At 38.2% G+C, this 25,422-nt stretch overlaps 2 protein-coding genes across 3 annotated transcripts in view; one reads left to right on the forward strand and one right to left on the reverse strand.

The window, feature by feature from the left end:
* Positions 1-8,742, forward strand: part of LOC102225654 (adenylate cyclase type 2-like) — a 33,355-nt gene extending 24,613 nt beyond the window's left edge. Inside the window, exons 19-25 of one of the 2 annotated variants that reach the window (XM_023331175.1) lie at positions 785-869; positions 2,366-2,524; positions 2,691-2,888; positions 3,012-3,122; positions 3,222-3,336; positions 5,468-5,592; positions 7,099-8,742. In XM_023331175.1, the coding sequence (XP_023186943.1) occupies positions 785-869; positions 2,366-2,524; positions 2,691-2,888; positions 3,012-3,122; positions 3,222-3,336; positions 5,468-5,592; positions 7,099-7,251 (946 nt within the window). In that variant the 3' untranslated portion in view covers positions 7,252-8,742. The remainder of the gene's footprint in view (positions 1-784; positions 870-2,365; positions 2,525-2,690; positions 2,889-3,011; positions 3,123-3,221; positions 3,337-5,467; positions 5,593-7,098) is intronic. The other variant, XM_014473290.2, reaches the window with a different exon arrangement.
* A 451-nt stretch (positions 8,743-9,193) lies between these two features.
* dnah5 (dynein axonemal heavy chain 5) overlaps positions 9,194-25,422 on the reverse strand; it is a 93,726-nt gene continuing 77,497 nt past the window's right edge. The window contains exons 76-88 of the mRNA XM_023331275.1: positions 24,755-24,869; positions 24,053-24,243; positions 23,072-23,193; positions 21,761-21,910; positions 21,065-21,310; positions 20,497-20,716; positions 19,483-19,688; positions 18,264-18,467; positions 16,651-16,866; positions 15,460-15,672; positions 14,204-14,356; positions 11,734-11,965; positions 9,194-9,702 (exon numbers count right to left, since the gene is read on the reverse strand). Coding sequence (XP_023187043.1) covers positions 9,551-9,702; positions 11,734-11,965; positions 14,204-14,356; positions 15,460-15,672; positions 16,651-16,866; positions 18,264-18,467; positions 19,483-19,688; positions 20,497-20,716; positions 21,065-21,310; positions 21,761-21,910; positions 23,072-23,193; positions 24,053-24,243; positions 24,755-24,869 — 2,420 coding nt within the window. The 3' untranslated portion in view covers positions 9,194-9,550. The remainder of the gene's footprint in view (positions 9,703-11,733; positions 11,966-14,203; positions 14,357-15,459; positions 15,673-16,650; positions 16,867-18,263; positions 18,468-19,482; positions 19,689-20,496; positions 20,717-21,064; positions 21,311-21,760; positions 21,911-23,071; positions 23,194-24,052; positions 24,244-24,754; positions 24,870-25,422) is intronic.

The raw sequence follows: 25,422 nt of genomic DNA on the forward strand, positions 1-25,422 counted from the left end.
CATTGCAATTTCAGCATATATGTGCAACTCCATATATGCTGTATGTTGTTCTTTTTTCATTTATGGTGCAAGTTCTTACATAACATGATAGGAGTTGTTATGGTTTTAGTGGTTTATATTTCAGTTTTTCAAACACATAAGCGGTTTTAGAATTGAACATGCCAGGCGTAAAAACACATTATAAAAGCCTTGGCCTCCCTTTAGCTGAAATGCACCAAAGTAACAACTGTCTTTGTTAATGTGTCCTTGTCATGAGCTGATTAGCGATTTCGACTGCTAGTCAGCTCACATTTTTTCATTTATATTGTAAAAAGGAGTGAACTGATTGGGCTATGCTGTTTTTCAAGATTTCTGGGACGCTGAGAGTTAGATTGGAACAGGAATTCCCAAATGATACAAGATATGTTTGCATTAATAAAGATGCGGTAGTGCTCTGTTTCAACTTCATCACATGTTTTGAGTTGTTTTGATTTTGAGAAATAGCTGTGGTGAGCGACCGTGCACCATTGCAGCGGAAAGCTGTCACTAAAATCTCAATAGTAAACAAGCTCTTGTCACAGCAAAGCAGAATTGACAGACAAGACTGAGTGACAGCTTAAAATAAAACGGTCTGCTAACCATTTATGAAGTGCGTCAGTGGTGATTGTGATCTTGTAATTAGCTTAATCTCATAATTTTCTCTTTTAATTTTTCACTCACTCTTTAATAATCTGTTTTCATTCATTAGCTTTGCCATTGTCTGCAAACGGTCTAACAAATACAATGTTTTTCTTTGCTCATAAAGACCAGGAGTTCTCAAGGACCTGAAGACCATGGGCTCTATCTCTCTCTTCATCTTCTTCATCACACTGCTAGTTCTTGCTAGACAGGTAAACTTTGATTTGATTTAAATGATCCGATGCTCAGCTGATGCACAGCTTTCAAAACATGTCCAAAAATACACCTGCACCTTTTTTCTGTGTGTACTTGTTTCTTTATGCAACTAAGCTTGTTTCAGTCTAAAAACATTTTTCTCGTTTTCTTTCAATCCATTCTTCCTGCTCTGTGCTCCGTAGGCTGCCTATTCCAAATATAGCTTTGCCTCCCTGAATCCCTTTCTGCATTACTCCATTGTTTTCCTTAGTCAGATTATTTTTATTTAAATGTTCAGAATTACCCACGCACCAAGTTAATGAGGCCCCTGGTTCTTTTCCTTTTACTTTTTAAGACACACAAATTAAGTTGTTTGCCTAATTACAATCTATGGGATAGTTTGTCATGATTGTTCAGCTTCTTCCAGAACATCAGACAAACAAGTCATAAAATTAAATCTGAAAATCATTCATCACAATGCACAACAACTTATTTTTGCCTAATTACTCCGTCACAGAGTCTGCCGTACCCAGGATCCATCAACTGTACTAGATTCATGATTCCTGAATTTCAAACCAGAGATGGGACTAAGGATGCTTTCTGAGTATCCTTATTGTTTGATGTATTAATACTAGGTAAAACATTAGAACATTAGCATTCCGGTGGATTCTGGAGGCTTTAGTTTCATTCGAAGATATGTCACCAGGTTTCAGAGAGCTACACAAAAGTAACCACCTGATTTTTCTTTTCACAATGTGTCATGTTACAAAGTTTTTTTTTTGTTGTTTTTTTAAACCAAAATAATGTGGGATAATGTAAAAAATTACCACAAAATAGTATGTAATTGCGAAGAGTAAAAGACATGATAGATGGATTTTTTTTTCTCAAAGCATGGCTAGCATTTGTATTCATACCATTTGGAGTCAATACTACGTTTTTTGTCTTTTTGGATTAGTGCAGGCTTTGCACCTGTATAGACTGAAATGTGTACTAATTGAAATAAATCAGATATTCTAGATAGTTTGGATAGAGACCATATCCATCAGAGACCATCAGTTATTAAGTTTTGAACTTAGCTCATTCCTCTGTTTTAATTATAAAAACTATTATTTTCAATTAAACATTCAATCTGTGATTACAAACATGTGCCCCTTGTTGTTGCATCATATTTAACTGTAAATGTTTCAAGTGCGGAAGACTTGACTATACATTATTCCGACCAGAAAATATCACACACTGAGTGTGTCCTTTATTGGATTCTTTGCACTCAGCCTCACATCATTAAAAATACTTTTTGAAGAGCTAACAGGTCATTCAAACAAATCTCCATTGATTACTGCTTCCACTGCGATTGTTTTTCTAATGGCAGAACTGAAACTGATTTGTTTGTGCTTGTTTGTCTTCAGTGTTGCTGTCCATATTTATGTCAGATTTTTGTTTTTTCTGTGCTTCCTGGAAGCAAGCTTTACAGCTGTACCTCCAGTCTCTTCACCTCTGTGTCCTCTTGTAACAGAATGAATATTACTGTAGGTTGGACTTTCTCTGGAAGAACAAGTTTAAGAGAGAATGTGAGGAAATAGAAACGATGGAGAATCTCAACCGGGTTTTGCTTGAGAACGTCCTGCCTGCACACGTCGCAGAACACTTTTTGGCTCGCAACTGGAAAAATGAGGTTGGCATTTCCTTTCCTATTTGTACAATATATTTGTATCATGACAAACATGCAAACTGTTCACCACTTCTATGCAACCCATCCTAAGATTAAGTCTGCTCTTTTTTCCCCCACAATGTTTCTTAAAAACTTGTGCATTTGCTTGAAAAATCTTTTTACCCGACAGACAAAACACAGAGAAACTGACAACTTGTGCAACTCATCCGTTATCCTGCAGGATCTGTACCACCAGTCCTATGACGTGGTGTGCGTCATGTTTGCCTCTATCCCAGACTTTAAAGAATTCTACACTGAATCTGATGTCAACAAGGAGGGATTAGAGTGTCTCAGGCTTCTCAATGAAATCATTGCTGACTTTGATGAGGTAAATTAGCATCGGTTAGAATTTCCATAATGTATGCCTCATGGGTGTGGGTGTGATCATATGATTTGAACAAATGTTTTTTCTTTTATTTGTTAATATTTTATAATTTCTTTTTTCGTGCAGCTCCTTTCCAAGCCTAAATTTAGTGGGGTCGAGAAGATAAAGACCATCGGCAGCACTTATATGGCAGCTACTGGACTGAATACATCGTCTGTGACAGAGTACACTACCCAGGTAGACAACTTCTTTTTACTTATTATGCTGTTTACGTGACTGCCATTAAACATGTTGCTCTACAGTAGAAAGCATAGTGTAAGTGGCGTTTTCTTGCAGGAGGATGACAGACAGTATATGCACTTAGGAACTATGGTGGAGTTTGCATTTGCCTTGGTGGGGAAGTTGGATGTCATCAACAGACACTCATTCAATGACTTTAAACTCAGAGTTGGTGAGTATCGCAAAGAATAAAATAAAGACTGTGTGAAGTAGGCTAAATGGAGGTAAATATCAATAAATTAAAATAACATTAAAAGTTTGTTTATTTCTGTAGCTCAGTTCAAAACGTATCTCAAAAGATACACACGGGGGGATATGTTTCAAGTGTTTCATTTATTATAATTTGATGACAATAAACTATACAGGGAAAAAAACAGAAAAAAAGCTTAGTTTCTCCAAAAGTTTTAATATTACTTAAGACCAGTATTAAAAGATTTATCTCCAAACACAGAAATGGTATGGTCTACAGGAAGACTGCTGGTCCAGCAGTTGTCCAGCTGACGGTCATCCACACTCTCCACAAGGAGGGTAAGACAGGAGGAGCAATTATTGAAGAAACTGACTCGTCAGTGTACTGTGTGTAACCATAACAGTGGAAAGTTAATTGGGGGGGAAAAATCTGGTTGAAAAAGGTGCACAAGCGACAGGAATAAAAACCCTGAGAGGACTGAGATTGTTCAGCAATGTCTAAAAATAAGAACTTTAAAGTCACAAGGTATGGACTGCACCTGTAATCAATGTTTCAAGAACCACCTCAGATCGATTAATCCAATGTATTACAGCTGTCGCTTTCCTCTTGCTGAGCCTCTTGTGAGCAAGAAACAACAATAGAAGTGTTTTACCAAGAATGGTGAGACACTTCTATTGTCTTACCATAGAAGTGGTATGGGGGGCAGTCGAGTCTTTTTTGGGTGAAAACAAATTTTCTATCTCACTAAATGAAAATCAAGATCCCAACGTCTTGAGGATTTCTATTGCTCTTGGGTAATATTTTGACAAACTGGAATAAATGCTTGAAATATATTACGGTTTGACTTTAGGTACTTAACCCTCCCTCAGTCTTAAGAGACGGGGAGGCATTTGGACCTCATGAGCTTTTTACCCTGTGCGTGGTTCAGTGAGGTCGCACTGACCCCATGTGTGCTTTTACAAGTTTTTTTTTATGTGGTTTGGGGAACTGACAATATAACGGGACACCCCACTCCACCTTCACACTGTGTAACCATGACATCAACTGCGGTCCTCCTGAGTGTCGATGTAAGAACACTGTCGATGTAAGGGTTAAGTAACTTTTTGATGTTCTTCCTTAAGTTGCACCAGTATTTGTTTTTTCTGTCCCACTGCTGTTCCTAAAAGTCATAGTAACCTCAGTGCAATTTAATCATTTCTTTCAGACATGACCAGTAGAATATCACATAACACTGATTCCAGATAGAGATTGATATAGAAAGGTTAGGGGAGCTTTACAAGTACTGTCTTTTCTGCTGAACCTAAGATGTGTTCAAAAGAATCTGTTTAAACTTAAACTTGCTATTGTGTACACTCCAATGCACCAAATGGTAAATGTCAAGGAAAAGTATTTTTACCCCCTTCCTATCCTGCCGAAATAGCTAATGTCTCTGCAGTGATCATACACTGAACACCACTGTTCTGAAAAAGTCATGGTCTTGGTCGGGAAGAGAGGCACGTCCAAGCTCCCTGCGAGCAGTAAGACTTAGTTTGCTACTTCCAACACGGCTTTGCAGGTCTCAGCATGAGATGCTCCATTAACTCAGCAGTGTGCAAGTGTGTGACTGGATGACTGTATATCCCTGCTGCTTCCAGACTGGACCTAACAACCCCCATGAGGAAAGAATACTTGTCTTGCTACTCTGGACGTTTTCAAAGCCAATGGTTGGATGCCTTTTTACATGTGTACGCTGTCTGTTTCCCACAAATCTGGGTACAGTCTTTAATTTGCATGAAAAGCTCGAGCTGAGGGTCTAATAGTGTTGGGGATTAAGGGCTCTGCTGTGCTTAGCTTCCATGTTGTGAAAAAATCTTGTGAAAAGCTTTGTTTCTTATCACAGCAGAGGGTTTTCTTTTTTTCAAACTACTCTCAGTAGACCTATAATACTACTTAAACAAGATGATGAGATCCAGAGTAAAACAGACCAAATTTATGTTTTCTGGACAGGAAATTACAAAGAAATAAAGCATATGTGACAAAAATACAAGCTAACAATACATATTTTTGTTATTCTTGAGAAATATGATAAATGAAGATGTATCTTAGGAGCTGATTTTGCCTCGTTCTCAATCAGGCATTAACCACGGTCCGGTGATTGCTGGAGTCATTGGAGCTCAGAAACCACAGTATGATATCTGGGGAAACACAGTAAATGTAGCCAGCAGAATGGAAAGCACTGGAGTCCTGGGGAAAATACAGGTGAGTGACATGAACTGGCTTCTTTTGTTTATCTTTAACTTTCGTACCATGTTAGTCTGAAATATCACATTTAAAAGTGATCACAACTTGCCTTCAATTCCTTAGTTTTACATACAAATTAGGTACATAGGTAGAACGATATGTACAGCATGTCAAAAAAAAAATGCTATGGAGTAAAAAAACTAAACATTTGTTTCTCTAGAAAATAAGGTTGTAAAAAACAGTTAATAGTAATAAGATGCACCTACATACAGGATTCCTTCACATTCCATGTTAAAATTCCATAGTTTTACAGACTGTCTATTTTTAGGGATCAGATCTATTTTTCCATATTAATCTAGACCTGAAAAAAGAGTAAACCAAATTTGCAGATGGTACAGAAACACTGTAAATCAAAATAGCAATAAAATGCACTCCAAAATAGGATCAAAACCAATGTTAGAATTTTGAAAGTAAATTTACATTTAACAAAGTTTGTACATTTAAAAAAAGAAGACTGACATGTTGAAGATGAAACTTTGTCCCTCCACATGTGTGGTTTATAGCAGAACGGACATCTTATCATCTCAACATCCCCCAACACCTTAAAATCTTATACTGGCATCTTGTCTAGGCACCGATAAGGTGGAATGTTTTTCCATCACACGGCATGTTGCTGCTGCCACCATCTAGTCTTCGGAGAGCTGCATTATACTTCCCAGCTTGCACACATTCAATATAGCCATCTGTTGTGCAGTGCAGCACAAATGCAGTCCTCCTGATTTTCTTCTGGTAAATAGCTGCTGATATTTACAGATAAGAGATAATAAAAAAAAAGTGCTGTGAATTTTCCAGGTAAGCTTCCCCTCTTTCATTTTAACAATGTTACCTCATTTCAAAACCCGCAGAAAATATTTCTCATTTTTGTTTATGAATCTTATGAATCGTGGTCTTTATTGTGCCATAAGCTGCTGTTTTTAAAAAAAAAAACATGGAAATTTCATTGCTCTCTTTTTGCACAGTTTGCTGTGTAGACATGTAGTTTTATGGATATGTTGTGAAATACACTGTGATCTCTTCTCCCTTCCCTCTAATAACAAATGTAAATATGAAACCAGTATTGTTTACTTAAGCACAATATGCAGATATGTGTATATTACATATCATTTAAACTAATGTATTAACTTATTTTTCTTCTGTCTTGTGACGTATACTGTGCCGTCAGATCAGCACAGGCTGTCACCACCGGCAATCACATGACTGCGACTAGTCGACATGAAATGTAAAAACTCGCGAGACGTCCTAGAGTCGACTAGTCGACTAATTGGTTCAACCCCTAGTATATACTGTACATATTTGTACAATAAATAATCCCAATCTGGTCTTTAAAGTGCAACAGAAGAAGTGCCATGCAAATGTACTTTTCACAAAACTCTAAAAGAGGTAGACCCTGATGCTTCCGGAGGAATGTAATCCAGTCATGTAAAATGAGCAAAACAGCCTTGACTCATGTGGTTCTCCCTCTAGGTGACGGACGAGACAAGTCGCGTCCTTCATAATCTGGGCTACATGTGCTCTTGCAGAGGGATCATCAATGTCAAAGGCAAAGGAGAGCTCAAAACCTTCTTTGTGCACACAGAGATGACGCGCTCACTGTCCCAAGGGAATATTATGCCGTAAGACTGAATCTTACGGCGGAGGTACAACCAAAAGTCTTTGATCGGTGACTGAGGAACTGTCTTCGAAGAGCTTTGGTAATTAAAAACAAGTGCGACTCAGGAAGAAATCTGACTGACAAGAAGGAAAAACAGATTTTACCATCACTTCGCAAAATAACTATGCCACAGATCTAGTATTCATTTAGTCCTTTCCGTAACAGTACATGTTTGTTGGACAGCAATTATGTGGGGAAACACTACGATTATAATGCAATTTGAATGTCACAGCTGAAACGTATTCAGACTTAATGAAAAAGAAAAGTTCCAGACGTTCCGAATCAGTGATTGCGTAGCTATGCGATGCTTGTTGCAACCCCTGCATTGATGCCAGCTGCACCACAGCAAGTCTCACTTTTCAGGGAACGGGACACTCGGGGTTGCAGAATAACATGCTTGGAAAACTCCAAAGCACTTTCACAGAAAATGTATCAGCAGAATTTCTAAAGGACCGATGGCACCACAAACACCGACTTGTCGCTGGTGTTATGAATGTAAGTTTGTGCTCCTCATAGAAGTATTTTGAAATACTACAAATCAAGCTTAAAAAAACAGCAGAAGTCCACTTCAAGGATGAGGCTTGTCTTTAAACAGAAGGCGGCAACGTGGTTTACAATGGATACTTCAGAAATCTGTTAAAACCACAAAGTCTTGGATGTATCCTAAAGACTGTCCAGAATATTTTGAAATAGTCTGCACTCCAATCATCTCGTCTGCATTATCCGAAGTGTATTTGTCAACTCCTGCTGAAAGCAGGGGAGTTTGAGGCCAGATGCATAACAGTTTGTGAGAAACACAGAAATTGTACATTTTCTGTTACTTCCAGGCAGTTGTTGAGAATATGCTTAACAGTTGTACATGTTTCCCCATCCAGCTGAATGTAGATTACAATTCAAACTGAGAACTAAAGCATGCAGAATTTTTGTAACACTGACCATATAAATCTGCCAAAAAAATTTATATTTTGCTGCCACTGTTAAACATTCAAGTTAATGTGGCCAAGACGTTGATCGGCGCATACTAGTTTTTGAAGTGAATAATGGGGAAGAATGGGCAGAATGTACCTTTTGAAACCAAACAGGAGATGTGGAAGTTAACAGTGCTTTTCTGTTTTAATACACTTTTATGCTCCTGGCCTCTATTGCATAGACCTGAGCCAAACAAACTCAAAGAATTTCAGAAAAAATCTAATTATTTCAGTGTAAATATTTTAGTTTTGAGTAGTTAAAGCCTGATTTATGTACAGGATAGGTTTAGTGTGTATGGTTGCTTTGTAAGAAAAGATACAAAATATTCTTAAAAAAAGTTTTTTTTTTGTTCGTTTTTGGATGATGCCATTGTTATTTTTTGTAAAAACCTCAATAAAGTTTCTATGTAATTTAGTTCATCTAAGCTCTTAAATTCTTGTAGCCTTCTTAGATCCTTGACAGGATTGTACTGCACTTACATGTAATGGCAGAATAGCGTAAATAATCCCAGCATCCAGCACTGATGCATCTTGTTCACTCGAAGCAGGCTGCACCAGACGGTGACATCAACATAAAAACTTCCTGGTCTACCTTTTGAATGCAGTTAACACTTGACACGATGAGTCTAAACTCATCAGGGTCGAAACTAAATCTTTCTGTAAAGCTTTTTTTTTTAATCTAGAGCTCGTTTCACAACGTCAATACGATCTGAAATAGAGACAGTAAAAGTAGGCACATTGAAGGTGACATTTCCCCCTTCTATTGACATAAACAGAAATTATGTAATAAGTTGTATAACCAGTACAGACGTCATATCCCCAGCTAACGACATCTTAAAATCACACTATTTATCACCTCATGTTCACATCTGATCCTCAAACACCACAGCTGTAGCCGACACCGAGTCCTTTCACTTCATGAAAACGCTGAATGCAGGTAAACGTTTGTGCCACATTTAATGCACTCATGGCTTTATTTGAAAGTGACATCCAAACTCTACATACTTACTGCACTAAACAATTTCGAGTCATTTAAAATAGGACAACTATCAGGACCTGATGTATTTTTTCTAAATCTTTAATATTAAAGGCATCTTACTACAAAATTCCCAACAACATGATGTATCTCTAAATGGAAAATCAAACTTAAAAGGGACTTTAGAAGAACATTTTTCTACTGCATGCCTAAAAACTTTACACTTCATTATTTATGGTTAATCCTATTGAGACACGGGGTCTTGTTTCTATAGGTGACTGGTTTTATGAAGTTGATATGTTGCGTGTTTACGTAAATAAATCATTTAACGTCACAGAGCAGAGCCACGCCCCTGAGGATCCAGTGTTCTGGATGCAAGGAAGTTTTCAGGTCCACAGCTGCGATGTAATTTATGTCTGTCCTTACCGGTTTCTTGTAAATTGGACAGGAATAGAGGCGTGAATCCTTCACACCTGCAACACAGAGCAGAAAAAAAAAGGCAATTCAATAGTTTTCTGGAAAGGGAGCAGCAGCTGGTAAAACGTTCTCTCTTAATTAAAGATATTTTAAGTGGAAGTTTCAGAAACTGATGTGTTGCACCAAAGACATCCAGCTGTGTTTGACACCACATCTGTTTTTTATGAAACTAACCAACAAGATAACTCAAATTAGGACAACATAGTTATTTCCTTTTTCAGCAGCAGTTTGTTTACTGCTTTTTTGGACTGCAAGTTTGTGCTTCATTACTTATTTGTCATAACGTAAAAAAAAGCTAGAGGTTGCCTTGAGTGTCCCTCATCAACTCTTTCTTAAGCAGCTACAGACTGACGAAGCTAAGTAGTTCAGCAAACTGGAAAAGCTTCAAAACGGCTTAACATTTTTAGGTAAAACACCTTTATGAATGTTGATATAAAGTATTGTTTTAATCTCGATGCTTCTTGGCACACAAACTGTCGAGTTATTTTTTTATATACTGGCGAGAAAATTTACAAAAACATTTTCGGACATTCTGTGTTATGTAATCCTGTGTGCAATTTCTAAAACCTAAATTAACAAGGAAAATTGTTTCATCAAGATCTTCGGTAAAGGATTAGGGCAAAACGGGGTATAATTGTGAACAGGAAAGAAACAAAGATCCATGGTTTTGAGTTCTTTCTTTTTTTCTGTGAAGACCTTTTAAGAGTTTTCTTAGAGAACATTAGTGAACAAATAATTTTACAAAGACAGAAGTACACAAGACAGGTCAAGAAAAAATATGTGGAGTCTTGGGCATCCACTAAACTAACAGAGCGGTTAAAAACAGCATTAATCAGAGAGACAGCCAAGGGCCCCATGGTAATTCAGACATCCACATCCCAGGTGGAAGACTGTTACTGTTAAATGGGCATTCCCCAAATCTGGCCTTTTTTGAAAGACTGAAAAGAAGAGGGCTTAAAGAAAGCCATGAGAAGTCCTTTGCACTTCCCCTTAAGCCATGTAGGAAACAAAGCAAAACAGCTGGAGGAAAGGTTCTCTGGCCAGCAGAGCCCAAAATAGAACTTGACCTACATGCGAAACGCTGAAGAAAAACAACCACTGTATACAGCATAAAGCTCAGCATACCGTCATGCCCATGGTGCAACATGAGCATGACGGAGTCATGCTGTGGGGTTGAAATAATATTAAATCATTAAAAGAACCTTAAAAAGCTGCAGATTGGAAACTGGAGTGGAGATTCACCTTCCAACAAAACAGCAATCCTAAAGTTACAGGCTCCTGTAACCGTAGCCTTGGTTACAGGAAATTACCATGGGGCCCTTGGCTGTCTCTCTTAAATGTTTAGATGAAAGAATATTTATCTATTCAGCTGTATTAGTTGTTAAAGTCAAATTTCAGATCCAAGTCAAATCAAATACCACTAAGATATTGTACATTGAACTTTATAGTTATGTTCAGCAACATCACAAAATACACAACATCATGATGCCAGTGCTATAAGACAATCATGTTGAGACTGATTTTATGTCATTTGGAAAATGGGTAAAATGTTCCCAAAATAATGACTTCATTTTCTCCTCAGTTTGTAAGCTTACCGGCAACATTTCATGTCATTGTAACGATGGGTTTACAGCCCCTCCTGCACTGCATACAGTCAGCTTGATTGTTGTAACAATGATAAGGTAGCTGATGTCAGTGTAAAAACCAGGAGCAAAAGGTTTACCACTGAATGATCAGCGTTATTCATCTTTCAGTGGCTGTAAGATGTTGCTGCACCCTGGCCTTATCTTGAGCAAATACTGTGGCACAAACTACTGGAAATGTATCCCCCAACATCATAAACAATATTAAGTCTGCTTGACATTTAAATGCTGCATGTATCCAGTCACTGTGTGGGATGAACATCATGAGGAGAATTCAAGATGCTCTTATGGTAGGCAGGATTAAGGCTTATGCATCAATTCTTCTCCCCCGCCCCCTGCAGCCTGACCCACCTCTTTGTAGTGCCATTTAATTGGAAACCTCACCGTTATTCTCGGCGTACATCCTGATCACAGGCATCATCTCAAAGAGGACTTTGGGCTTGGAGTCGACAAGTTTGCAGCCGCGCCGGTCCCAGCCGGCCCCCTCCAGGTAGAGGCCGTAAACGTACACTCCCTCTGCTGGTGGCTGGGTGATGTCATCCTTCATCCACTTGGTTACCTCGTTGCACAGCACCATGCGGTCCAGGGCCCAGCCTTTGTTGGCGCGAGTGATCTCCTGGGAGCGCATGAAGAAACAAATCTGCAGGTTAAGGTCTTAATGTTCCAGCTACAGCACTGATTCAATTCAGATGGAAGGGCAGCAGTAAAGCTTTGAAAGTAGGACATAAAAATAAAGTATGTTGGAATCACTGTAATCTTGGAAGAAACGAAAAAAATAAGATATGAAAAATAATTTTGCGACTTTCATCACATATTGTACATAAACTGATCAGCCTTTTCATGTAGTTTGTGTTTTCAGAGCTCCAACTTATCAGCTAGAAGCCAGAAAAGGTGGCTGTTTTCAGGAGTTCACATTAGTCCTACAAATCTGCTCCCAGTAAAATGCAGACAGCTCCATCATCAATAACTCCCGTCTCTGAAGAGCTGGGGTTTTTCTTTGGTGCAGAAGGAAAAATAAACCAAAAGTCAAACGCAGAAGCCTGACACAAATACTAAATGATTTCAACTTCCTCCCACTGCAACCCTTAAAGAATTTTTTTTAAAAAAATAAATAAATTGATGTCGGCTCTCAAAACACAACTGAAAGTTCTGCCTTTTAGTTAATAAACAAGCAGGTGAAACTTGACATAATGGAAATCATTTGGTTTTGTTAGCTGAATATCTCTGTGTTCAACATTCAATTATTTGCGCAAAACTAGACATGAAGGTTGAAGCTTTTCCATATAACTGCTAATTGCTCCTTATTCTGGCCAGAACAGAATATTAGCATTCAGACTATCCTGAACAGTGAAATGTGTAGTTGTTCTTTTAAAGGAATCGATAAATTCCATGTATCCAACTTGAATCAGGTTTTGATAATAATATACACAGCACAGTGCAGTCTATAAATTCAATTTGATTTTAAAAAATACTTTATTGATCTAAAAAGGAAACTAAATGCAACTCATTAATTCAAGGTTCTTCAAAGAGTTGTAGTTGATGATGCAAACTGTGGGAAGGAAGGAGCTCCTGCAGCAGTCTGTATTACAGCAAATTAGACAAGGCCTCTGACTGAAGACAAGAGGGTGTCTATAATTGTCTTGATACATAATGCATATGAACTCTGTTTCTCATCTGTCAAAAAGAAATCAAATGTTCAATTGGCCTTTGCCCTGCCTTTGGTGCTCAGGTTTAATTACTGAGCACAATATTCAGCAACACTTTGTTAGATCATCATTAGCTCTGACTATAGCACACATTAGCATACTTTATTAATTTACAGTAAGCAAGAGAAAATTAATTATTAGATCTTTTCATATTTTCTAGCTGCATTTGAAAAAACAAAAAAAAAAAAACATAAGTTCACAGTCCATATATCTCAAGTTTGCTGGAAGGGAGTTCCAAAGTCTATTGATGTAAGAGCCCCATCACCTTTAGTTTTCAGCTTTGTGTGTGGCACACCCACAGGCTTTGGTCACAGGACCTCAGGGAACTGCTGGAGATGAGTGAACTTACGAGTTGTATCAGTTCCCGTCAGCATGTCATTTGTCACACAGAGAAGAGCTGTTTTTGTTAAAGGAGCTCTATGGAAACCTGAAATAAATTGATCAAAAATGCTGTTTTCTTCCAGAGCAGCAGTTGGTAAGCTCAGCCACCTTCTCTAAAAATCAATTAAATTTAGTAATTGTAAATTACTAAATGTAATGTAGCAGAAATCCAAAATAAGGTTTTAGTAAATCTCAATTTGTATTCCTACATTTTTCGCAAGAAAATGTCATTTTATGTCTGACAAAGTTGCATTTTAATGCAACCTTTGTCTGAGACTTGAAACTGTTACAATAATAAACTGAGAAAGGTAAAGGAAGCTTGCTCGAAAACCGATGTTTAATGTCTGTAATGGTAACATTTCTCATTCAGTATTTTTCATTTTCATTGCGTTGTATTTAATCTTTTTTTGTTTGTTTTTTCATGCTGTGCTGAAATATAATTTCTAATCTGAATCTTGCATGAAGAATTGTAAACCTGATTAACTGCATTGGGAAAAAAAGACAGTAATCCCATAACAACAGGAGGCAGGAGTTTTAATGCGGTTCAAGCAGAGTTAACCATTGAAATTATTTCTCTGCTGCATTCATTTGCCACACATTAAGACAAATTGGAGTTCATACTTGCTTATCAGTGTTTGTGTGTGTAGCTGCACATATGTTTACTCGTGTGTGTCATTGCGAATGTGTGCCCGCCTCTCCCTCTGTGCGCCATCTGGTCTCCTCCCTGGCAGAGGGTAAATAGGTGGGCTGCCTGGTGCCATGTGTACCTGTCTCATCGCTGTCAGGAAGCCCTGCGGGTTGAAGAAGCCTGTCATCCAGAAGCATTTGGGCCGGCCCTCAAAGATCCAAGCCTGAAACTGGCGGTTCCGCTCAAGCAGCTCTGTGAACCAGAACCCCAGGGTGCTGGAGGCCCACGATGCCTACAAGGAAAACAAACACGGGCAACAACATAATCAACATATTCCGGTGATATATTGAACACCTAAACAGGGTGGATTAGATGAGCAGAAAGAAATGGCGACCGAGTAAGCGAAACAAAACGACTTCGAGAAGAAAAACTCTCAGCTAGGAAGGAACTGAAGCCTAAAATACTCTATTTTCAAAGCATCAATAATAAGCATAATAAAGTGGCTTAATCATGAGTTGAAAGGAGAAAGAGTAGGACTGATGAGATGAATTGGTGTTGAGAATAAATAATCCTGTGTTTTCCTTCTATCTTTGTTAGCTAGTTGCTAAGCTAAACCTAAAGGAAATGACATGTTAGGAATTGCAAATGAGAGCTATGTTTAGAGGAGATGACACACTAGGGAACGCCCTCTTTTAAGGCGTAGCTTAGATAGAGGCTAACAAAGCAGAGCACAAACTGTTCTTGGATGCCATTTTGTCTTGCTAACTCCTAAACGTGGCATGAGAAATGGACCAGCTGTACTTTGGTATTAATAAATGGAATTCATGAATTCAACTCACTGACTCTTCTTTAACCCCATACATCAAGAACTCAGCATAGAGAACGGATAATTCTCTACACTGGCTTGTTGCTTAATGTGCCACACAAATAAATTTGACTTGCTGCTCTCTTTATACAGTATCCAATGTTCTCAGAAAATATTGTCATAATTTTGTAGAGTGAGAGAATCTAAAGATTTTTATAAAACAAAACATGAATGAATCCCAATAGATGTGTGTTGTTCTTTAAAGTAAATTAGTCATTTTAAAACCAACTTCGAATGAGAAAATGACTTGAGTCATAACAACAGGAAGTTACTACCATATATGGATGATGACGATGCTTCTGTTACAGCAACTTATGGCGGCATTTTAAATTGAGCATTTCATACGTTGCATCATCATTCTGTGATATTCTAATCCATTTTCTTCCACATACAGTTTGGTCATGACAGTGAAAACACAGTAAAGAAAGGAAACATAAAATCCTTATGTATGCCTTTTAAATTTTAAAAATGTTCAAATGATTAACAGTTTAAGGTTCAGCGTTGTTGGTTTGTACTCGGGGAACACAGACCTTCATCCAGCGTGCAGGAATGCGAGCATCATACATGCAGTCCAGGGCGTCCCGCAGGTTCTCGCTCATGATGATGGTGCCGTCGATTGCCAGCTTGAGGTCCACCAGAGTGTGCCGGACCAGAGCTATGATCCGCTGCATTCGATCAATCTCCTGGCGGAGGAAGATGTTCATGGGCTGAAAGGGCCCCATTTTCTGAAGACGCTCTCTCACCTGATTTAAAATGAAAGTCAAAGACAAAACAAGAAGAATGACAAAAAGTTCACACGTAATCTTAGTTTAAAATCTGTGACAAGACTTAAGATTTGATCTTTACAAATGCACTTCAGAGGAATGGCTATTAATTGTAGTTGAGATGTGCAAGGTTGGTAGATATGTCATGAAAATAACTTGCGACTGTAAATGCAGAGAAAGGTGGATCTCCTAAACAACTGATTCAGAAGGGCTAGATATAAATACACACTATACTTTTCAGATATTTACTTGTTAATGTTAAAACCCATACAATTTTCCTTCCATTTCAAAGTTCAGTCTTGCATAAAATCCAATAAAATGTATTGAGCTTTTGGTTGTAATGAGATACCATTAGAAGTTTTCAAGGCGTATGAAAGCTTTTGCGAGTGACTGCATCGAATGGATAAGTATAAAAAAAGATCTAAGGTTCATGGGAACATATAACGTTTATCTGTGAAACAAGAAAGCAAAATAATTTTTGGCAATTTGTGATTTCCATTAAAAATCTGCTCTCACAGATAAAGATATTTCTCTTAACACTTCTGCATCTCTCTGAACTTTACACGTTTATCTCCTTCAATTAAAAAAACAAACAAACATGATATTTCTTCAGGTTGTCAACACCAGACTGGCTCAGTATTTTTTTTTTCTCCTTGTGTACCTCTTCTCCGTGCGAGCAAGATCCTGAAAGTGCGAGAGACATGGTGTGTTGGTAAGCGACAGCGAAGCTTTGCACCTCGCTTGGGAGTCATAATCTCTCCTCACCTTTTCATGACAGAAAAGGAGAGGAACCTCAAAATAAAGCTGGGATCCAGCCATATTCACAGCATCCCTCCCTGCCTCTGCCTGGCACCACGAGAGACACTCAGTCCAGCTTCCATGGTGAGAGGAACTGTGAACAACCGTGCCTAACCTCAATCATTTGCCTCGGGCTGTTCACAGAGCACACAAACATACTTCAAAAGGTACATAGTCAGGAGGCAGTTTCTCCAGCATGTCGTCAGCCAGTCTGGACACCGCCGCCTCTCTGGTCTCCCCTCCTCCCGATGAGCTGTCTTTTGGCTGAATGCTGAGGATGGCGTCCAGCACATCTTTCGCCTGTTTACTCTGAAAGGTTATGTCTGCATTCGGGTGGAGCCCAAACACCTGAGGCGTGTCGTAGGCTGGAAGACCCTGAAATACAGGAATAGAGTTTAATTAAGTAACTAAATTCCCTTAAGCTTTTTTCTCTTTAAGATTTAATAGATAGCATTCGAGTGTCCTATCGAGTGAGGAACCCAGAATCAGCATCTGATTGTGTGCCAACACATACTGCACCTGTCGACGGAGAACAAATTCACACTATATTGTTTTGTTTTCTTTTTGCCTTTCTAAGAAAAAAAAAATGTTATATCTCCTCCTCTTCTTTTTATCCCGAGGTTCACACAAACAACAAGCTGCAGACACTGAGCATGATCTCAGCAACACATGGTGTCACAAGCTGCTTTCTGTCCCCCTCCAGTGAGGATTCAGACAGTACAAGACATGGGTCAGTCACGCTATCCCTCCTGCAAAATGGTGAGTGTCACTGACCAACTTGGAAGAAAGGCTGTTGAAGTGACAAGATCTCTCCCCCAGCTTCCTACAAACAGTCAAATGTGTTCAGTTGGCACCCAAACAAGCTGTGGCTCTGTGGTGATGAGCAGCCATACCATCCAAGTGCCTGTAGAAAAAAAAAACATGCACTCTACAGGCTGGCACTCTGCGACTCCTTTTGTTCTTTTACCCGGAAATTAGTCTTAGATTAACCAAGTTCCTACAAACTTTGTTGCATCCTTACTTCCTTATTTATTTTCCTTCTTCACTACTTTCCTTATTATAATATGTGACACTACGATGCTTTTCTTCACTGATCTGAAGGGATGTACTGACTCTGTTCTGTCTGACAGGAGCAATCAATACCAATTTTCCAGCTGGCCTCATACGACAAATAACTTAATGATTTAAAGAGGTGTCCTCGCTGATTCAGCTTTCATTCAGACGCCTAAAATAAATCTCAGGGAAAACCGGGGTCTGACCTGCAAGCTTTGTCTAACGCTGCAACAACTGATTTACTTACAATTAGGGTAAAATGTAGAAATGACAATGCAAATGGTAATCCCTTCCGTTTGTATCTTGAATTTAGTGGTAATGCTCTTGTGCTCTTCTGGGAGACAGAAAAATTGGAATTAAGTTTGTGGTTTTAGATGTCGTATCTATATGGTTTCTCCACGGTTGTGTTTATGAGTGTACGAGAGAACACAGTAGAGCATTTCAGAGTCTTTCAGTCTTCAGCATATATGACAATGAAGCTAGGTTAAATAAAATAAGCTTTAAAGCTGCTCTGTTTCACACAAAGACATGCATCTTGTCATATGTGCATACAATTACACAGTTATTTAATGTGACATAATCCACTTGAGTGATTATATCAGAAAAGGGAGAAGAACATAATCGTCCACAATGTGTTTGCCATCACAGACTGAAAATAACATTTTGTAGAAACGTTTTTAGTCACACACCACCATCATCTGTGTTTTTTTTAGCATTACCTGGATGTAACTGAGATACTGGTCAACACTGGAGCATTTTGGGATGTTGTATCCCTTGTAGAAGTTAAAGGTGGGTCCAAACATTTCCTCACTGAACCAAACCCTGGCAAAGGTGTTCAGGAGGCGTTTGTCGAAGTCATCAGTCACTCGGCCGCCGTATTGGATCTCTCCGATCATGTACTGTACTGTGCTCCATGATACACCCTGAGAAGATGCAACATACATTTAAAATTAAAAATGAGAAACAAATATCCTTTCGAAAAATAATAAAAAAAACAAGACAGCACAAATTTGGTTGCTTGAAGTGAAAAAAAGAACTACTTTTTGTTTGAATATCAGCACTCATGTCTTGTTTGGCAAGTCTATCAGTATCCCACATATTGGTATCATTTGCCAAGATCTGCCTTATGAAGATTTTTCCAAGATAGTCAGAAGTAGATGTTTTTCTGGATTCTGAGTAAGTCATTGTGAAGCTTTAATCTTTGTCAATTTGGGTTAAACTCCCATTTTTACTTGTATGGGTGTTGGGGATTTCTTTCAGTGTAAAGCTTGGGTGTAATCTTTCTGCAAGTTATGGCTTCAGATAAAGGAGGTAAATAGCAAACTTAAAGAAAATCCCACTAGAAAAGCTGACCTTTATTTCAGGCTAATTTAGATCTACTATACCTATGATGATGTGGGCTTGAGAAAAAAGCTAAAATTGAATCAAAGAGTTTTTCAACAAAGTTTCAGTTTAAGTGGATACATTTGCACACCGTTAAGCTGGAGCTTTGTTTGAGTTGTTTACATGTCGTCTCCTTACAGAATTAGATTTTTTTTAAGCATGCAGCATAGATCAGAGTAAAAGTGGAAATGGTTTTGTAGTAATTTATCATAATCTTTTTATAAGTCACTAAAACAGCATTGAAACAGGGCAGTAGATCTTTGATATCTGCTGCAGAATGAAATATGTGAAGGTTATGATGAAGTGTAGTGTAAGTGCTTTTTTGCAATTTAGATGAAGCATTTCCTTTGACTAGTCATGCAATTAGAAGCTTCTACTTCCTAAGTACAAGTGAAATAACACACTTCTCAGCTAAGAAACATTAATCACAAAAATGTATCTTTTGATCAGAGGCTTTGCTGTTTACTTTCATATATCCAAGCTGGGATTTCTGCTAGTCATGGGTGCAAATGTTTATGTGCAGCAATAGCTTCACCCTACGTAAACTCCACTGACCTTTTTGATGTCCACGTCATCCAGGTGGTTTTGAACAAACTGGACAGTGGCGTTAAAGTCTGCTTGGTTGAACTCGTAGGGGATGTTCCATCCTAGAGGGCCAAACTTCCTCCGCTCTTGTACGGTACTGTGGAGAAACGCCACAGCATACAGCATTGGCTTCCACTGCACCATGTTACTGACATCCAAAAGGTCCTGGTTTATTCCTGTTAAAAGACACGGGGATCAATACGTCAACACCCAGTTCCAAAATATGTTGGGAGTCAAATATACATACACATACAGTATTTTTCAACTGAAAAAGGTTGATATTCAGAGAAACAAATGACAGTGAAGCAACTTTAAATGCAAATTTTCATTTCATACAGCTATAATTTTGGGATCAAAATATGTGTCAAATGCACTTTTGTGAATTTGCAAATGAAACAGACTTGGTCTCTAGCAGGATTTAGGAGCTAAAGACAAGCACACATAGATTCTTAGTTGCCCTTCATCCTTTTCAATATGAACTAGGAACAGGCAGTTCTCTTGTGCATATTAAATATTCTTTTTACCCTTCTGGGTTTTGAATAAAAACACAAAGTACATGTTTCAGCTCGTCTAAGGTCTCATAAACCTTCCCCCAATGCTTGTGGCACTTGGGTGTAAAGTCTCTGATTTAAGCAACAAGCATATGTTTCTTGTGAATTTCCATCTCTTCATCTGTTGTCCTTCCCCTAGGACACAGTAAGAGTCTGGATCTATCTATATGCATGCCTCCACCCACTACTCAGATCTTTATAAACGGACACATCAAGAATAATAAGACACTTTTGTGTTTCAATCATTTCATTATACCCCTATTGACAGTTTTTCTATTTGAAAATACATATACTTTTGCTTGCCTGTGTTTGCAAGCAAAGGCATTTCAGCACAAGACTTCGTGTAGCTTGATTCCATACAGTCTGTCCTCTATTTTCCACAGATCAATTCAAATGACTTTGCTACTGCAAATTAAAATACACTGAAGCCCACCTCCATAGGTCCTCTTAAGCCCCGCCTTCAGGCCCTGCGGTGGTTCGTTGGTGAACTTGACAGACATCTGAAGAAGAGTGATGGGGAAGTGCTTGTGAGCCTCTGTGGTCATCCAAAGGCGAAAGCTGTCATTAACAAAGTCTGTTTCTGTCACGGTGTCCATTAGTTCATCCATGAAGTCTAGACCCAGATGACAGTTCTGGAGCAAGGCCCACCCACCCTGTGAACAATCACAACAACCGGTAGCCATCAAACACTGTGACGAGTTGAGGATAAAATTTCAGGTCAGGGTTCAATCCCTTTTCGCCCATTTTTAAACTATAACTGTAGTGTTCATAGTGAGTTTACAGTTTTGAAGGGAGTGGATACACAGGGAAATAGATGGATGCAACTTTAAAAGAATGGAACAGGCAACAAGATCTAAAATACTGATATTTTTCCTCACCGTTGTCTTTTCCACATCTATCTGGACTTGTAAATTGCTTAATTGAAATTCTAAACTTTCCCAGGCTATTTTGGAAAATTAATTACAGTTCCAACAGCAGCCACCTCAGAGCACTGGACTCACATTAGCCATGGTCTGCTGCAGAAGCTTCCGAGCATGGACCTCTTGTCCTTGTCCCATAGACACGTATCTGGTCTCAATCTTGAGCTTCTTCCCCAGTGCAGTGATGGAGTCAGTAGGGTCTGATCCCATTGAAAGGAAGCAGATAAGCGGTGTCCGTGGATCTGATTCCTCCCACATCTTCTCCAGGTCAAGAATCACCCCTTCAGTGTACTTCTCCCCCATTGCATTAGTTATGTATTTACGAGCCTAAGAAAGAGAGGAGAAATCAAATGGTGTAAAGTGGATGTTTATTTACTGGTTAGAAATGCAAGAAATGCAAAGAGTTGTTGAACTCCTACCAAAAGTAAAAGAAAAGGAAATACATTTTCTATCAAGGGTTAATATTAGGAAAATATGTTGAGGGTTTTTGGTTTGATGTTTTGCAGATCATTTTTTTAGTCAAAGGTTTGTTTTTTAAAAACTACTTAACAGACTTTCTTTTTTTCTGAAAAACTCTTTTACTCAATAACCTGGTGTATGAATGATGGTGGATATGGATATGTGTGGGACTCAAACAGAACAGTAACTTCCAGTTCCTTCATCACTTTCTCTGGCATCTTATTTATTTCATAGTATAATTGTTAACAGGCTGACTTTACACCCAGTTTTTGACTTAACTCTATATAATTTAAGAATACAAAAAAGTGTTTTCTTGACCTGCGCGATGGTCCTGTCGGGACACCAGCATCGTATCAGGAGCAGTCGCCTAAAGCAGTCGAGAGACTGATCATAGGAGTTCGGAACCACCTCCTCCTCTGGGGCTTCCTTATCAAACCACGACTTCCACTGCTTCTCGTTACGACTTATCTGGAAGAAATGTAGACATCGGGCTATTGCACTGAGGTACATCTTACACTGAGTATATTTCGCAGGCAAAGACACTGAATGCTGAATGGCCTGTACTTGCATAGAGATTTATTAAGTCTGTAGGACATCAAAGTGCCTTACGCAGCATTCAGTCACACATTCACAAGCTGATGGTGGTAAGCTACTGCATCATAGCCACAGCTGCCCTGAGGCAGGCTGACTGAAGCAAGCTCATCTCAGCAATCAGAGGCCTCAGAAATAAATTAATCATGAACCTGAGAGGAAGGGAGCTTTAAGTTTGCTCTGTTTTTGTTAGATATGAATATGGTGTTACTTTGGTAAGGTAAAAAGGCAAAAATAATAATACTCATATTCATCATAATCTTTTTCTTTAACCGTTCATTTACATATGAGAATGTTGGAAATAGAAAACACAATTTTTTGAAACAACAAAAATATGCTTTATCTGCTGTTTGTTCATATGATGAGCATATTTTCAAGTAATATTAACTTTCTTCATTATAAATTTATAAGACTGAGAAGTTTACGTATGCTTGAGGACAGTGTGCCCTTCCAACAGCTGAAACTCTAAACTTCTGGGGCTTTTTCCATGTCCTCCTTGAAAAACTGATTTGAATAAACTAAAAAGTTCAACACCACCTCTCCTTATTAACAGGCATGCAGAATAAAATGCTCATGTGAATTACTTGCAAATACACAGTCAGCCAAACACACATCATGCTGGCATGTACATGTACATCTGCCCAGCCAAAAGTAATTGATTGAAAATTTAACCAAACTAAGCTCATTTCACACAACGTTGGTTTTTCCCACCATGGGAGCCACCAGGCTGTCAGTTACACTCAGGGGTTTGTGCATTTGGGTGTGAATGACAGTCAATCACGAGTCTCTGAGAGCCCATGTGTAAAAGAAAGGATGAAGTGAGCCATGATGAGGATGATATTGACATGCTTAGTAGCGCAAATAAGAGCTGTGAAAAATATTTAATAAGCACCCAGAGGCCACAAACGCATCAGTGTGTGTGTGATGAACAGATGAAACTTCCTTACTGAGGGAGACTTGGTAGATAAAAGTACTTGGGTAAATCTTTCTCAGCTAAAGATGCATGCCTACACTGATTGAGATGTGTAATATGTGAACCTGATCCAGTATGTCGGAGAACTGCCAGAGTTTCCTGAGCTCCACGAGGTTGAGCCAAGTCATGTCCAGGATCCACTTGGCTGGTTTCTGAGGGCAGGCTTTTAGGTCCAGAGATGCACCGCCTGTACGATGCAAAAACACACAAATGAACACAGACACACGTGTGTTTTCAGGATAACGTTGAGTTTTGTCTAAGCAACATTTTACAAAGCAAAAATTCATATCATATACCTTTTATTTTTCTACATTTCAATTAATGTACTGTACATGTAATTACAAAAAAGTCAAGAGTACTGTAATCAGCATGTCACAGTTGACAGATGGTATAGCTGCATGCATGTAGCAGCATGTAGCAGCATGTAGCATGCATGTAGCTGTTCTGAATCTGCTGGTAACGCTACGGACTTTTACTCCTGCAGTGAAAAGTGCTGCGTGTAAGAAATTCAACTAGCTGCTACAAGTACTTAAAGAAATATAATCAAACAACTTATATCTTAATACTAGAAAAATTTATCTAAAACATGAGAAAATTACTCCTTTTCTACATACTTTTTTGTTGTTTTCAATATTTGAATTTAAAACAGTTAGGCTACATAACTTGTGCTTTACACAACTATTTGAACACCTTTTCACATATTTTATGCAATAGACCAACACAAAGTACTACAGAATTGTTTAGTGGAAGAAAGTATTTAGTGTTTCAAAACTTTAAATACTTTTTAAAACTAAAAAAAATAAAACCATGAAGCCCCCTTTCCTATGATATCCCTTAATAAAATCCACTGCAACCAAATTCCTTATTAACTGAACTCATTACTAAACAATATAAAAATACATCTGTTTTGTAAAGACTTCTGAGGTTTGTTCAAAAACATCAGTGAACAAACACATTAGTGATCTTTATGAAGATCAGGAAACTCACAGGTCAGAGGTGAAGTTAAGGAGAACTTTACAGTGATGTTGGATGAAAAGTTATCGTACCTTTAATGAGTGTGTGGAACTCCTCATGTTTCATTTTGTTGCTTTGCATGTCGATCTTCAAAGTCAACAGCAAAGTAAAAAGAAACTTGTGTTCTTCGTACAGGCCCCGTGCTGCATAGTGGTGCACCTCAAAGGTCATGAACTCTATGATGCTCGCGATCCGTTTGATGGTAATAGGACTTTTTGAGGACCTGTTCCGGTAGAAAATTACAACACAAATGTTAGTTTTGAACGTTAGTTTAAGCCCCAAGCTTAATTGTTTCACTGCTAAACAGTACATTTTTCTCAAAATTAAATAGGACTTGTAGTCTGTACCAACTTAATGCACAGTGTGACCCGTGAGGCTTCATACATCGAAGTAAAATATCCAAGCTCAGAAATCTCTGGCCAATCTCTGGGTTAACCTTATGTCTCCTTGGGAATATTATGTTTTTTTTATTGTATTGAAATGAAACAAATTACAAATTTAGTACCAAGTATAAACAATATGAAAATGACAAATGTGATTGTTATTTCTGATGAGAACTTCACGTCATATACAATTGTGAAGTGGCTACAATAGTTGACTTAATATTCTAAACAATCTGGGCTAAAAGGTTTAATTGACAGTGTTACTAAAAATAATATGATTCTATGGGGTGAAGCAAATTCTGTACTGTTGTTGTATTATACTGGGACATCATAAATGCCAATATTTCTCACCTAGCAAGAGAAAGGTCAAAAAGTCCAAGGAACTGCCTCAAAGATGTCTGGTACATGATATTTACCATACTCATCTCAGTAATAAGGAAATACAGGATGCTGCCCCTAGTGGCCACTAAAATCACACGGAAAGCAGACAAGAGAACAAAACATCAGAAAGAAAGGAAACAACATACAACATCTGTAATTATCTACTGTCTGACCAATAAATGTTCAATAAATAATTGAAACTTGACTTGTCCGGCGCTTTACTTGGTTTTCTTTATGCTGTTTTTTCACTAATGTTTTCGAAGAAAGCTCTTCAAGAACAGCTGTATTTATACTGAGATTATATTACACACAATATGGACTTCTGTTACTAATTATGAGATTTCTGTTGGTTGCGCTCTATTCTACTGAGGACATATACACTACATTGTTGTGAAAACAAATGCAAAATACAGTTATCAAATCTTTTTCTGTAAAAAAATTAGGTTCTACTTGGTGTTCTTCTATCTCAGAAATAACAATACATCATATTTAAATTGGTGTTTGTAAAGTAGAAAATGTAAGTGAATACAAAATACTTTTGCACTAGATTTGTTAAGAGTCTGAGTTGAAATAAAAAAGCTAAAGATATAGATATACTGTATGTATCCATTCTTGCCTTTGACTTTAGAAACACACTG

Source organism: Xiphophorus maculatus, chromosome 3 (assembly GCF_002775205.1).
Source record: "Xiphophorus maculatus strain JP 163 A chromosome 3, X_maculatus-5.0-male, whole genome shotgun sequence".
Lineage (NCBI taxonomy): Eukaryota > Metazoa > Chordata > Actinopteri > Cyprinodontiformes > Poeciliidae > Xiphophorus > Xiphophorus maculatus.